We start from the raw sequence: 16,348 nt of genomic DNA, 5'->3' as shown, positions 1-16,348 counted from the left end.
CTGAGTCACACTGCCATATTTTAAAGACAGATGAGGGACTAAATCACCAGTTGTTTATTTTCTAAATACTCTACCTGAAGATATGGCCAAAATATTAGAGAAAGTACTATTCCTCAACCAGTCACTGATGGGTCAACTCAGAGTAAACTCTGAAAACTCAAAATTCATGGCAAACATGCAAATAATTTTTTCAATCTATGATTCCTAACTGATCTACTAACATTTTTATTCTTTAAAAGTTAATCAATTAAATAATTTTGGAAAACTCCTATGTTTAATCAAAAAAGGCATAGAAAGAAAAAGATTCTACTGACTGTCTTAGAAGCCTCTGATGTGATCTTTTTTAATTGTTCGATTTCATTATCTTTTTGTACATTACTGGAGATCAGTGCCTTCAGCTGTATTTCTAAAGCTGCAACAAGTTGATCGCGTTCTTCCCGCCACTGCTGGAGGTTACCATCTTTCTCAGCCAACTGTCCTTTAAGTATTTCCTAAACAGAATAAACACAAAATGCTAAAGTAAATGTTGTAACATTATGAATCTAAGAATTTTTGAAGTTATTATGGATAACACAATAAATACAACTGTGAACAGGATACACAACAAACTACATAGACAAGTCTAGATAAAATATTTACTTAAAAAACCAAATACATAATGCCTTTATATACCTTAACTATCCACATATTATATCCTATTCCACCTCATTCAAAACAAAAAAAGCTTACTGGGCACTTCCTTCAATAAACAATTAGAGCTTTTAAACTAATTCTAGCATTTCCCTCAATATTTGCAAAATGAGATGGTAAAATTACAAAAAAATAAATGACAAAACCAATAGCAACAAACAACAGAAAAATGAAAATTAAAAATATTTTTTCACTGGGTTGAAAAACTGGCAAATTAGAGAAAATATGTGCAAGATCTAAACATAACCACAATACACTGCTGAAAGAAATAAAGGAACATGTAAATAAACAAGGGGCTTCCCTGGTAGCTCAGACAGTAAAGAATCTGCCTGCAATGCAGGAGACACAGGTTCGATAAGAGACTGGCAACCCACTCCAGTATTCCTGCCTGGAGAATTCCATGGAAAAAGGAGCCTGGCCAGCTACAGTCCATGGGGTTGCAAAGAGTAGAACAAGACTGAGCAACTAACACTTTCACTTTCTTTTTTAAATAAAGAGAACCTGTGTTCAAAGATTAAAAGATTCATTGTTTTTAAAATGTCAGTTCTCCCTTAGAAGATCTAGAGTTAAAGCAACTTCAATAAAAATCCAAGCAAGTGTGTGTGTGTATCTGTGTGTCTGTGAGTGAGTAGAAGTGGAAAAGCTGACTCTAAAAATAACATGAAAATGCAAATGACATAGTCAAATTTACTTTGAAAATGAAGTACAAAGTAGAAGCAATCATACCATGTCATTTTAAGCCTACTATATATAATAATAAAGACAGTGTGATATTGTCTTAAGGATATACAGACATCAGAGAACAGAGGATACAGTCCAAAAATATCATGGTCAATTGATATTCCATAAAAATGTCAAAGAAACTCAATGGAGAAAACAACAGTCTTTTCTACAAAGGGTGATGGAACAACTGAACAGCCAAATGGAAAAAAAGACTTATAATCTCACACCATATACAAAAGTTAACCACTGGACAACTGACCTACAACAAAAGTTGCAGAGCAGTAGAAAAGTAACAGCTTTTTCAAAAAGTACTACCAGGTCGATTGGTAATTCAAATTTATAAGAACGATGACAGCCTTTACCCCTATCTCACCCCAACACAAAAATTAATACTGGAATCAAAATAGGAAAGGTAAAACCCCAAACCTTTCTGGAAATAATGTAAGAGAACAGCTTCATGTCCTTGAAGTTAATAAAGGAAAAGACTGAGAAAATGAATTAGAATAATTCTTCATTTCTGTTCTAAAAGGCAATGAGAGTAAAAAGGTAAACCAGAGTTTGAAAGAAGTAATTGCAACACACTCCTATCCAGAAAGTATAAGGAACTCCTGTATAAAAAAGATAGTCAAACAGAAAATAAACAAGGGGACTTGGGTAGGCAGAGCCAATAAACAAAACATCCAACAATACAAATTGCAGTATAAATGGGTAAAACTACTTTGAAAATTAGTCTGGCATTCTACTAGAGTTCCACATATGTTTACCGTGCCTGCCTGCCTGCTAACTGCTTCATTCATGTCAGACTCTGTGTGACCCTATGGACTGCAGTCCGCCAGGCTCCTCTGTCCATGGGATTTTCCAGGTAAAAATACTGGAGTGGATTGCCATCCCTTCCTCCAGGGATGTTTACCCTATCCACTAGCGATTCTATTCTTGGCTATATATGCAATAGAAATGAATGCACATGTGCACTAAGAGAAATATATAAAAATGTTTACAGGATATCTTACTCATAACAGCCCCAAACAGTAACAACCCCTGTATCTTCAACTTTAAATTGAATAGACTGTGGTATACTTATACACTGAAATACTCAGCAATGAAAGGAGACTAACTCCAGCTACTTGGAACAAATATAGATGATCCTCACAAACATAATACTGAGTGAAAGAAGCCAGGCACAAGAAAATGCATTCTACGTATTTTTATTTATATAAAGTTTTAAAAAATGAACAAAACTGAAGTTTAACATTAAAAGATAGAATAGTTATTATCATTGAGAAGATGGGGTCTCTTGGATGCTAATATTGTTTTATTTCTTAAACTCAATGGTAGTTAACTGGGGACTGGCTTTATAATAATTCATTGAACACGGTTTATTTTACTTACTGTGTTCTGTGTATTCCAGCTTAAAAGGCTTCTAAAAAATCAACAATTTATTTCTTAAATATTGCAGACACACGTCCTAGGTACAAGTGCAAAGAAATATATAGGAGAAAGGAGAAAGCTAGTTTGCTCTAGGACTAAAAATTCAAAGGAGGTTTACTTGCTGGCATTGCTGCCAGAGGGACCACTGATTAGGAAAAGAAGTAGGCCCATTCCTGGTTTGGGGCTGGAGTGACTGACTATGAAAGTCAACAGCTCTGATTTCACTTCTTGCCTCTTGTTACCGTCTGGAAGGTTAAATGGGTTATGGACAGAAACAGAACCAGCAGCAGCATTTCCTGTTAAGATAGATGTAGCATTTCAATCTTGCTCAGCACAACACTTCCTGAAGGTAACTCCAGTCATGTGGCATTGGTACATGAAGTGAAATATATTGCTACCTGGGTGCTGTAGTAATAACAAGTATTAGTCTCACGTACTTTGTCATGTGACAAAGAAAACAGGGTCAGGACTCTAAGGAAACCTGACAACTAAAATGGAACACAGTATCCTAGATATGATCCTATATCCAGGAAAAAAAAAAAATTATTGGGAAAGTTGGTAAAATTCTAGTAAGATCCATAATTTAGCAATTAGTATTATAATAATATTAATTTGTTGGTTTTGATCAATGTACTGTTGTTATGTAAGCTCTAACATCAGAAGTTGGGTAATAGATATAGAGAAATTCTCTGTACTAGCTTTGCAATGTTTCTGGAAATAAAGTGATTTCAAAATAAAAAATATTTCTTAAAATCTGTGGGAAAATCTTCTTTAACTTAGTGAAAATTAATGTTTTTGTTCAGAAAAATTGAGCTGATATAAGTAAAATTCTGTCATAAACAAAGGAAATGCCAACAGATGGCAATGTGATACTGCCATGTTAGTATTACTGTAAACAGGGAACTAGGTTAGGGTTAGGTTATCTTTTCATTTAAAGATAACATATTACTCAATAGTTTTCCCAGGATCAATGATGACTTTGAACTTTTTTCTGATTGAGTATCAAAGAGACTAAGTTGTAGATTAAAATAGGAGGAAAAAACACAAACTATTAATAAGACAGAATTACTTGAGAACTATAGCTAGTAAAACAAAGTTATTTCTACCTACAGTCTTCTAAAAACTATATAGTTGATGTTTTTTTTTTTTTAAAAAAAGATCTGACAAAAGCAGCTTATGAGGTAAAATGCATACACCATGTTAGAATCTACAGTTCAAAATGCAAATATTTTACATTCTAGTAGGGATAACCCTGTGGCAGTCAAAAGGAAAATATTTTTAAGTTCTGAATCTAGATATTGAGAAATAATTATTTTCCCAAGAATAAGAACTTCAAGATAAACTGGGATAGAAAACTCATCTTACAAATAGACAAACTGCCTTAAAAATAAACAACCAACCAAACCCACACAACCATGTAGACACTGATAAGAATCTAAGAATCCCAGGCAACAATTTAAGAAGCCAAAGAAAGAAGGCAAAATACACAGCAGATAAAGTACAACTATTACCAACCATTTCATTTTGTTGCTTCAAACAATGCTCTCTGTCTTCGGCATATTTTTTCATCTCTTTGTTTCGTAGATTCTCAGCTTCTTTTGCTTGAGTGATAAGCATCATTTTTTCTTCTAACCATTTTTTTCTTTCAGCTTCATGTTTCTGTTCCGATTCCTACATGTAGAAATAGCATAAGTAACTATCACATGTTTTGAAAGCAGTTAATAAATCTGCATTTATAAACATTTCCATATAATCCATGGCTCTTCATTTCACCTTTTCAAAAACTTAAAACAAGCATTTTTCTTTAAATAATGACAAAGTTTGAGTATATTTCAGACTATAAAATGAACACTGTTGGTTGCTTTCCTAAATAGTTATTTCATTCATAAACTTAATTTTGCTATAAAATCCATTTAAGAACTTTCCTTCATCAGTGAGCTTAAGAAGAAATAACTGAAATTTCTGAATTACAGAGAACCAAGTCTTTTTAAATGCTAGATTAAAAAAATTTTTTTTGATTTGTAGTGGTCATTTCCAGCTGAGATTCCAAAATAAAATTTTCCCAGGTATACAGAATGTCAAATAAAGAGTAACTTGTGTAACAGGACAAATATTTATTAAAGAATACAGGGAATAGCTGGATAGAAAATACAGTTGATCAGTAAATTTTAAAGAGGCTTCCATAGATCCTTCAAGTTCAAAAACATCTCATTTATACATTCAAAACTGACGTAAAACTTCTTTTGAAGCAAAAATAATACTACTACACTAAAAGCTATGTATTTAAAAATCTGTTTTTAAAACTTGCAAAACCACTGTGCCAGATAAATTATCACTAGTCCATTACAGAATTACAAAGCTTATTATCTAAGATACATGATCTTATTATTTTAGAATGCAAAACACACCAGTATTCCTTAATATGAATATTCACAAAGTAATTAGTGTATTTTTTCATAACTAATGGATTATCCACTCTGTTCCAGCTGCTTTCAGTTCTGACAATGGAAAGGATAAATTCTATAGTATGTAATTAATAGTTACAAAAAAGAAAGGAACGGATTTATTTGTTTAACATCTGATTCTATACAGCCTGAATTTAAGAAAATAATTTAGATGCAATCTTTTCAAAACCCATTACTATGCTTTCTTCAATGCCAAAACTACAGTTGGATTGTAACTTCTAATAAATAAAATGTATAAAGTTTTACATATTTGTTAAGTCCCATTAAAAAATCTTTGCCCTGTACGTCCTATTCATGGTATGTGAAAGCTAAATACGGAAAAATATATAAACAGAAAACAGATTATCTTCTATGTAGTAATATATTTTCAAATGTAGTAATATAGTTTCAAATCTATTTCAATGTTCAGACATACAATTCTATTCTTTTTCAGCGTAATAATTACATTTACAATGAGATCAGATCAGTCGCTCAGTCGTGTCCGACTCTTTGCGACCCCATGAATCACAGCACACCAGGCCTCCCTGTCCATCACCAAAACCCGGAGTTCACTGAGACTCACGTCCATCGAGTCAGTGATACCATCCAGCCATCTCATCTTCTGTCGTCCCCTTCTCCTCTTGCCCTCAATCCCTCCCAGCATCAGAGTCTTTTCCAATGAGTCAACTCTTCACATGAGGTGGCCAAAGGACTGGAGTTTCAGCTTTAGCATCATTCCTTCCAAAGAACACCCAGGACTGATCTCCTTCAGAATGGACTGGTTGGATCTCCTTGCAGTCCAAGGGGCTCTCAAGAGTCTTCTCCAACACCACAGTTCAAAAGCATCAATTCTTTGGCGCTCAGCCTTCTTCACAGTCCAACTCTCACATCCATACATGACCACAGGAAAAACCATAGCCTTGACTAGATGAACCTCAAGAGTCTTCTCCAACACCACAGTTCAAAAGCATCAATTCTTTGGCGCTCAGCCTTCTTCACAGTCCAACTCTCACATCCATACATGACCACAGGAAAAACCATAGCCTTGACTAGATGAACCTCAAGAGTCTTCTCCAACACCACAGTTCAAAAGCATCAATTCTTTGGCGCTCAGCCTTCTTCACAGTCCAACTCTCATATCCATACATGACCACAGGAAAAACCATAGCCTTGACTAGATGAACTTTGATGGCAAAGTAATATCTCTGCTTTTGAATATGCTATCTAGGTTGGTCATAACTTTCCTTTCAAGGAGTAAACGCCTTTTAATTTCATGGCTGCAGTCACCATCTGCAGTGATTTTGGAGCCCCAAAAAATAAAGTCTGACACTGTTTCCCCATCTATTTCCCATGAAGTGATGGGACCGGATGCCATCATCTTCATTTTCTGAATGTTGAGCTTTAAGTCAACTTTTTCACTCTCCACTTTCACTTTCATCAAGAGGCTTTTGAGTTCCTCTTCACTTTCTGCCATAAGGGTGCTGTCATCTGCATATCTGAGGTTATTAATATTTCTCCTGGCAATCTTGATTCCAGCTTGTGTTTCTTCCAGTCCAGCGTTTCTCATGATGTACTCTGCATATAAGTTAAATAAACAGGGTGACAATATACAGTCTTGAGGAACTCCTTTTCCTATTTGGAACCAGTCTGTTGTTCCATGTCCAGTTCTAACTGTTGCTTCCTGACCTGCATACAAATTTCTCAAGAGGCAGGTCAGGTGGTCTGGTATTCCCATCTCTTGAAGAATTTTCCACAGTTTATTGTGATCCACACAGTCAAAGGCTTTGGCATAGTCAACAAAGCAGAAATAGATGTTTTTCTGGAACTCTCTTGCTTTTTCCATGATCCAGTGGATGTTGGCAATTTGATCTCTGGTTCCTCTGCCTTTTCTAAAACCAGCTTGAACATCAGGAAGTTCACGGTTCACATATTGCTGAAGCCTAGCTTGGAGAATTTGGGGCATTACTTTACTAGTGTGTGAGATGAGTGCAATTGTGTGGTAGTTTGAGCATTCTTTGGCATTGCCTTTCTTTGAAATTGGAAAGAAAACTGACCTTTTCCAGTCCTGTGGCCACTGCCGAGTTTTCCAAATTTGCTGGCATATTGAGTGCAGCACTTTCACAGCATCATCTTTCAGGATTTGGAATAGCTCAACTGGAATTCCATCACCTCCACTAGCTTTGTTCGTAGTGATGCTTTCTAAGGCCCACTTGACTTCACATTCCAGGATGTCTGGCTCTAGGTCAGTGATCACACCATCGTGATTATCTGGGTCGTGAAGATCTTTTTTGTACAGTTCTTCTGTGTATTCTTGCCATCTCTTCTTAATATCTTCTGCTTCTGTTAGGTCCATACCATTTCTGTCCTTTATCGAGCCCATCTTTACATTTACAATAATCAAAATAATTTTCCTAATAGTTTCATCTCTACAGCAGTATTTGAAGAGTTAAAAGTTTAAACAGTACAAAAAATAGGTACAAAGACGTAAGACATGATGATACAAGAATTAAATATGTAAAACTGAAGACCCAACCACTGCATTTTCATTGGCACTTAGTAGCTTGTATTCTAGGGAATCTCTTCCCCATGTTATTTCAATGTGTACTGAGAAATTATTTTCTAACATTTCCCAGCTATGAGTACCTCCATATCTAAATTAATTATAAAATATTTACTAAATAATCTTAAGAGAAATATAATAAATATATAGATAAAATTACACATGTAGATAAAAATCATACCTGTAACTCATCTTGAAGCTTACTGAGTTTTGTATTAAGTACATCTGTGTTATCCTCCAATTCTTTATTTGAACTTTGATTGTGTTTGGCTTCCAAATCTTTGTATTTTTCCTTCCATTCTTCCAATTCTGATATGGAAATATAAATTTTTTTTAAACTACATGCAAAAGTTATACTGCACAGAGATGTGTGTGGCATGGGTTACAGACAGGAATACAGACAGCAGAGCCCAGAAGCAGAAGATCATAGGCCAGGATATTAAATAGAACTGAGACCATTCTGGGCTTCCCTTGTAGCTCAGCTGGTAAAGAATCCACCTGTAGTGCAGGAGACCTGGGTTCGATCCCTAAGCTGGGAAGATCCCCTGGAGAAGGGAAAGGCTACCCACTCCAGTATTCTGGTCTGGAGAATTCCATGGACTGTATAGTTCATGAGGTCACAAAGAGTCGGACATGACTGAGAGACTTTCGTACACACATACACACAGACCATTCTACAAGTTTACCAAATTCTAAGACAAGAACTACGAAAACCTCTCAATAACTCATTGAATAGTGTTCTGAGTATACAGTTTAAATGCATGCCAATATATAGGAAACCTCATGCTCTCAAAAATTAAAAAAAGAAAAAAAAACCCACTGATGGTATTCTGAAGGACAGAACCAGAGTATTTATTGAGTTAAACATACAAGATGATACCAATTGCTGTAGAGAGGTGAAAAAAGTTGAAAGTTTATTCTTAACATCTGGGGAACACTGCAAGCTATCATCCAGTTATTATGAAAGTATACTGATTCCTCTTTTCAATGAGATACAATGATTTTCATCACAGTAAAACATAACAAGTGACAGGATATTCCAAAAAGACAATAAATACTTTCTTATTATAAATTATTATAAATATTAAACCACATTAAAAAGGAAAGCAAACTAGTAAAAGAAAATGAAAAAGTATGCTTTGAAATATGTAAGCAATCTTGTTTTACCTGTGGCCAGTCTTTCGGTTTCCTCTAATTTAGCCTCAAGCACTTGATCTTGTTCTACCTGAGTCTGCTCTTGTTCTTCCAGGGTCATTTGCATGTCTTTGATTATTTTTTCCTTAACACTCAGATCTAAAAATTTATAAAGAACATTTTAGAAATTATTAACATCTACATCTAGATATCCATATTGAAAATTAAGTTAACTTAAATAGAATATGAGTTCCACCAAGACAAAACTTTGTCTCGTTCACTGCTATATTTTCAATGCCTAGACCAGTACTGGCATCAATGAAGGATCAAACAAATAATTGATGTACAGATGAATGCAAGAATAAACAGACAGAAAAGCTTTTCAAATAAAATTAATCATTTTCAATTAAGCTATTAATGAAAATTATAAAACTATTATTTTACTGTTCTTCACTTAATTGTGCTTCAGATACACTGTGTTTTTTTATAAATTCAAAGTCTGTGGCAATCCTGCATCAAGCAAGTCTATAAGCACCATTTTTCTAACAGTATTTGTTCACTTCCTGCCTCTGAATCACATTTTAATAATTCTATCATTATTGTTGTATTTGTTATGATGACCTATGATCACTGATCTCTGACGTTACTATTGTATTTCTAGGGGGGATGCTATGAACTGCAACAATGCAAGATAGTAAGATTAACCCATAAAGACTGTGCGTGCTCTGATTGCTCCCATGACCAGCTATTTCCCTGTTTCTCCCTCTCCATGGACCTCCCGATTCCCTAGGACACAACAATATTGAAATTAATCCAATTAATAACACTACAGAGGCCTTTAAGTGCTCAAGTGAAAGGAAGTGCTCAAGGAGAGGCACACAACTCTCACTTTAAATCAAAAGCTAGACATGAAATGATTATGTAAGGAAGACATATCAAAAGCTGAGACTAGCCAAAAGCTAGGCCTCTTGTTCCAAATACTCAAGTTGTGACTGCAAATTAAAGTTCTTCAAGAGACTTTAAAGTCCTACCCCAGTGAATATTCAAATGATAACAAAGCGAAAGAGACTTACTGCTGATATAGAGAAACTTTCAGTGGCCTGGATAGAGAAATCAAAAATAACCACAAAATTCACTTAAGCCACAGCTTAATTTAGAGCAAGGCCCTAATTCTTTCCATCTGATGAATGCTGAGGGGTAAGGAAGTTACAGAAGGAAAGTTTCAAGGTAGCAGAGGTTAGTTCTTGAGGTTCAAGGAAAGAAGCTGTCTCCAAAACATAAAAGTGCAAGGTGAAGAAGCCAAGTGCTGACGTAGGTGCTGCCAGTTATCCAGAATATACGACTTAACTGCTGCCATCTCATGATAAAACTTGAACAGACGACAAGTTGCTTCTTATGGATGAGCAAAGAAAGTGGTTTCTTGAGATGGAATCTATTCTGAGTGAAAAATGTTGAAATGACAACAAAGGATTCAGAATATTACATAAACTGATAAAGCAGTGGCAGAGTCTAAGAGGCTTGACTCTAATTATGAAAAAATTCTACTGTGGGTAAAAAGGCATCAAACAGCAGAGAATGCTACAGAGAAATTGTTTATGAAAGGAAGAGTCAATGGATGCGGCAAATTTCCTCACTGTCTTACTTTAAGAAATTGCCACAGCCACCCCAATCTTCAGCAACCACTACTTTGTTCAGTCAGCAGTCTTCAGCATCAACGTAAGGCTCTACTCTATCAGCAAAAAGATTACAGTTCCCTGGAAGCTCAGATGATGGTTAGCATTTTGTAGCAATGAAGTATTTTTTAATTAGGTGTGAGCACTGTTTTTTTAAACATAATACTATTATGTCTTAATCTGGAAAAGGTAAAGAAGCAGATTCTCCCCTAAAGCAACCAGAAGGAACACAGTTTTGCAGATATCTTGATTTTAGCCTTAACAGACCTTTTTTCAGAGTTCTGACCTCCAGAGTTGTAAGGTAATGTATTTGCATTGTTTTAAGCCATTTAACTGTGTGCACGGGTGTGCTAAGGGACTCCCTGGTGGCTCAGACTGTAAAGAATCTGCCTGCAATGTGGCAGACCTGGGTTCGATCCTTGGGTTGGGAAGATCCCCTGGAGGAGGACATGGCAACCCAACTCCAGTATTCTTGCCTGCAGAATCTCATGGAGAGAGGAGCCTGGTAGGCTCTACAGTCCACAACGTCGCAAAGAGTTAGACATGACTGAAGTGATTTAGCATCTGAACATCTCTGAGGTACACCTGTACTAATAAACACATATACTGGGATTTAGAAAAAAACCTATTTGACAAAATTTAAATTAAAAGATGCTTACTCCTTGGAAGGAAAGTTATGACCAACCTAGATAGCATATTGAAAAGCACAGACATTACTTTGTCAACAAAGGTCCGTCTAGTCAGGGCTATGGTTTTTCCAGTGGTCATGTATGGATGTGAGAGTTGGACTGTGAAGAAAGCTGAGCGCCGAAGAATTGATGCTTTTGAACTGTGGTGTTGGAGAAGACTCTTGAGAGTCCCTTGGACTGCAAGGAGATCCAACCAGTCCATTCTAAAGGAGATCAGTCCTGGGTGTTCTTTGGAAGGAATGATGCTAAAGCTGAAACTCCAGTACTTTGGCCACCTCATGCGAAGAGTTGACTCATTGGAAAAGACTCTGATGCTGGGAGGGATTGGGGGCAGGAGGAAAAGGGGACGACACAGGATGAGATGGCTGGGTGGCATCACCGACTCGATGGACGTGAGTCTGAGTGAATTTCGGGAGATGGTGATGGACAGGGAGGCCTGGCGTGCTACGATTCATGGGGTCGCAAAAAGTCGGACACAACTGAGCGACTGAACTGAACTGAACTGTTAATATTCTTAAACCAAAACTAAAACTATAATTTTTACCTCCTTAAAACAATAAATACTCAATCCCAAATTTACTTTTTCAAAAGTCTCAAGTAATTATTTTTTCTAGAAAAATTTTCAAAGCAAAATATTTACTTCTAGTGCTTTTTAAACCAGCTCCTCAGGAACAACTGTGCTATTATAACCTTACTAAAACTGTTTCTGGCCCTTGAAAAAATAACTATAATAATGGATTATAAATAATTCTAATCCTACCTGAAAGAGATAAGGAGGAAAAGACTGGCTTATTGTCTTTGGTGACACAGTACCAGGGCTCACTTCCCACACCTCTTACCAAGACTACTATTCATGTCAGAGGTGATGAATTTATAAATGCATAGCTCAAACTCAGAGCACTAAAAGAAACACTAAAAATGACACAAATATCTAAAGATGGCTTCCTTAAAATACTTACTATAAAGTAAGCTTAAAACAAAACAATGAGAAAATATTTTGAGTAATTTTCAGTATTTCTGTTCATTGATATAAGCCACCAGGAGAATTAATGAAACAGAATTCTTTCTTAGGGTTAAAGTAGTACTGGTATTCTGCCCCAAACTCTTCCTTTGAAAAAGCATGATATGCAAATATATTGACTATATAGTTAATCACAATTTTATTCAAATAATCTGTTCTTCCTACATCCTATCTTCTGCTCTAAATTAGAGGGTTCAAAAAAAGGAGTTTAAGTATCTAGATAGCAATCAGTAAAGTTCCAAGACACCAATGATAACTTCACTAATGGCTATCCATCTATTTTGAAAGGCAGAAACAGTAAAAGAAAAAAGATAATTATATTGGTCACAGCCTCCAATAACTGAACTTTATTTCAAGAAAAGAATCCAGAAATATGCAACAAATAAAACACAAAATAAAGCAAAAGGACAGGAACTAGATATTTCATCAAAGCTATCTAAAGACAGCTATGAATTATCATAGCTAAATAAATGCCTGGCAGACAATCAATTAAGTGTTTAACTTTCAGGAGAGAGGATCACTGAAAGCTATATAATGTCCTAGCAAGGCTTCAAGGAAGAAAAGCTTAAGCATAATGTTCGAGAACAGGTTGGTTGTGCAAAGAAGGGACATTGCACCAACTTGTGAAAGAAACGACATACAAATGTCATGTAAAACTCTGGATTAGAAATACTCAGTGATTGGGAATTTCACGGCAGTCCAGTGGTTAAGATCTCTCACTGCCAGGGCCCCAGGTTCGATCCCTGGTCAGGGAACTAGATACCACATTCCACAACTAAGAGTTGGCATGTCACAACTAAAGATCCCAAGTGCCACAACTAAGACCCAGGGCAGCCAAATAAAATTTTTTTTTTAAGTGAGAGAATTCATACTTCTCAATTTCAAAACTCACTAAAAGGTAAGTAACAATACTGTATGGTACTAGCATAAAGACTGACATATAGAACAATGAAACAGAGTTAAGAGTTAGGAGATAAATCCTTACATTTATGGTCAACTGATTTTCAACAAAGATGCAAAACAATGCAACAGGAGAAAGAATAGTCTTTTCAACAAATGGTGCTGGGACAACTGGATCTCCAAATGAAAAAGAATTAAGTTAGACATCTACCTCACATAATATACAAAATTATACTCAAACAGATTAATTCAAAGTGAATCAAAGACCTAAATACAACAGCTAAAAACTATAAAACCCTTAGAAGAAAACTGAGGTAACTTTAGATTAGGCAACAGGTTTTTAGACATGATACCTAAAGCATAAGCAATCAAAACAAGATAGGTAACGTCAAAATGAAAAACTTTCACTTTGTAAACATTGTAAAGCAACTATACTCAAATAAAAATTAACTTAAAAAATTAAAAACTTTTATCTATCAAAGGACACTACCCAGGAAGTGAAAAACCACCCACAGGATAGGAGAAAACATTTACCTGATAAGAGTCTAGAAGCCAGAAAATATAAAAATCACAACTCCACACACACACACAAAAAAAACAAGTTGGGGGAGGGGGCAAACAACCCAACTGCATTGTCTGAGGGGGCAACTTTTGCCCAAAATAGGCAAAGCACATTAAGGACATTAACAGACATTTCTGCAAAGAAGATATACCAACGGCCAATAGCAGAAGACAAGATGCTCAATATCAGTAGGAAATGTAAATCAAAACAACAAACAGGACTTACCGTGTGGTCCAATGGTTAAGAATCTGCCTTGCAATGCAGGGGATATGGTTTCAATCCCTGGTCAGGAAACTAAGATCCTACATGCTGTGGACCAACGAAGTCCACATGTCTAAACTACGAAACCTGTTCTGTGGAGCCTGTGTCCACAACTAGAGAAGCTGTGCACCAGAACCAAACATTTCAAAGACACAATGACGATCCCATGCTGCTGCTGCTGCTAAGTCACTTCAGTTGTGTCCGACTCTGTGTGACCCCATAGACGGCAGCCACCAGGCTCCCCCGTCCCTGGGATTCTCCAGGCAAGAACACTGGAGTGGGCTGCCATTTCCTTCTCCAATGCATGCAAGTTAAAAGTGAAAGTGAAGTCGCTCGGTCGTGTCCGACTCTTAGCGACCCCGTGGACTGCAGCCTACCAGGCTCCTCCACCCACGGGATTTTCCAGGCAAGAGTACTGGAGTGGGTGCCATTGGCTTCTCTGGGAAGGTCCCACGGACCACAACTAAGACTTGCTGCAGCTGAGTGAACCAAAATGACATACTCCTTTATACCCACCAGCATGTCAGGGGAAAAAATTATGTCTACTCCCTGTGAATATGACCTTACTTGGAAAAAGAGTCTTTGCAGAGGTAATCAAGTTCAGAATAAGGTCATACTGGATTAGTGTACCTGAATGCAAAGCTGCTTCAGTAGTGTCCAACTTTTTGCGACCCCATGAACTGCAGTCCACCAGGCTCCTCTGTCCATGGGGTTCTCCAGGCAAGAATACTGGAGTGGGTTGCTCCAGTGGGAAGTCCCAGGGGATCTTCCCAACCCAAGCATGGAGCCCATGTCTCTTGCACTGCAGGTGGATTCTTAATAGCTGAGCCATTGGGGAACTCCCTTTACTGGATTACAGTGGGCCCTGCTGCTGCTAAGTCACGTGAGTTGTGTCCAACTCCGTGCGACCCCATAGATGGCAGCCCACCAGGCTCCCCAATCCCTGGGATTCTCCAGCAAGAACACTGGAGTGGGTTGCCATTTCCTTCTCCAATGCATGAAAGTGAAAACTGCAAGTGAAGTCACTCAGTCGTGTCCAACTCTTCGCGACCCCATGGACTGCAGCCTACCAGGCTCCTCAGCCCACGGGATTTCCCAGGCAAGAGTACTGGAGTGGGGTGCCATCACCTTCTCCACAGTGGGCCCTAATTCAACATAATTGGTGTCCTTGTAAGAAAAGGGAAGTCTGTATGGCAACAGATAGGGAGAAGAAACACACTCAGAGGGAAGATGTCTATGTTAAGATAAAACCAAACTGGAGTTCTGATGGAAGCATGAATGGAGAGTGACTGCTAATCAGTACAGCATTTCTTTCTAGGGTGATGAAAATGCTCTGGAATTATATGGTGGTAGTGGTTGTACAAGTTTGTGAATATACTAAAACCTACCATACTGTACACTTTTAAAGGGTAAATTTTATGGTTTGTATATCTCAATTTAAAAACTCATTAAGATACCTAGGTAAATGGCATTCAATATTTAAATAGAACTTTAGAAGCCAGGGAAATCCTTAAGAGCTAAAAATGTACTTTTTGGCTTGTCAGAGAATGTCTAATACAAAGTTAAAATCACAAAGGTGAAGGAACTCAACAGTGAAAACAAAGACAAAAAAGATAACGATGCCTTATTCAGGAAATCTGTCACAGCGGCTAAGGTCCATTCTGAGAGAAAGGCAGTAACCAGAAGAATAGATCACAAAAGCCAAGGTAAAAGAGTTTCAAAAAGGGGGAAGCTACACATCACCTTTATACTTAGAAAAAATACTCATACAATTAATACTACTTAAAAAACAAAAGTGAGAGAAAATGAATTGACAAATAATTAAAAAATAAAGGAAAGGACGGATTGCAAAACCCCAAAAGATCTGACACTATGTAGGGTACAAGTGGCCTGGATGAAAGTTTAGAGAGAATGGAGAAGATGGAAGATTAAGAGTACTCAAAATGGGCCTACACCACACATCTCGATATATGGCCAAGAAATAAAATATTAAAATATGAAAGAAACTATATCTGGTTCAAAGAATGTTTTATAGACTAGCCAAGATCTATTCACACCTGACAACAATGACAAAGGAGCCAAAATAAAGGAAAATTCCAAAAATATTACGGAAATATGAGATGCTTCTGGGACAATGGCCTAAAAGGGTAGGAAAATAAGATTCTGTAGGGACATATATTTTCACATCCAAGTTACTGATCCAAATTAGTCCCTCTTCATTGATAAACTTCAGGGTGGTAAGTTACTCTTGAGAATCAATGCT

The 16,348-nt window shown here is 36.8% G+C and overlaps 1 protein-coding gene across 3 annotated transcripts in view; it reads right to left on the bottom strand.

The window, feature by feature from the left end:
- The window catches only part of KIF20B (kinesin family member 20B), an 84,377-nt gene that overhangs the window by 11,696 nt on the left and 56,333 nt on the right, over positions 1-16,348 (bottom strand). For all 3 annotated transcript variants that reach the window (XM_061402761.1, XM_061402762.1, XM_061402763.1), the window contains exons 24-27: positions 9,013-9,138; positions 8,027-8,154; positions 4,357-4,512; positions 315-491 (exon numbers count right to left, since the gene is read on the bottom strand). In XM_061402761.1, coding sequence (XP_061258745.1) covers positions 315-491; positions 4,357-4,512; positions 8,027-8,154; positions 9,013-9,138 — 587 coding nt within the window. The remainder of the gene's footprint in view (positions 1-314; positions 492-4,356; positions 4,513-8,026; positions 8,155-9,012; positions 9,139-16,348) is intronic.

This window comes from Bos javanicus, chromosome 26, assembly GCF_032452875.1.
Source record: "Bos javanicus breed banteng chromosome 26, ARS-OSU_banteng_1.0, whole genome shotgun sequence".
NCBI classification, from domain to species: Eukaryota; Metazoa; Chordata; class Mammalia; order Artiodactyla; family Bovidae; genus Bos; species Bos javanicus.
Note: the sequence above shows the minus strand (reverse complement) of the source record. Positions and strands in the feature narration are given on the sequence as shown.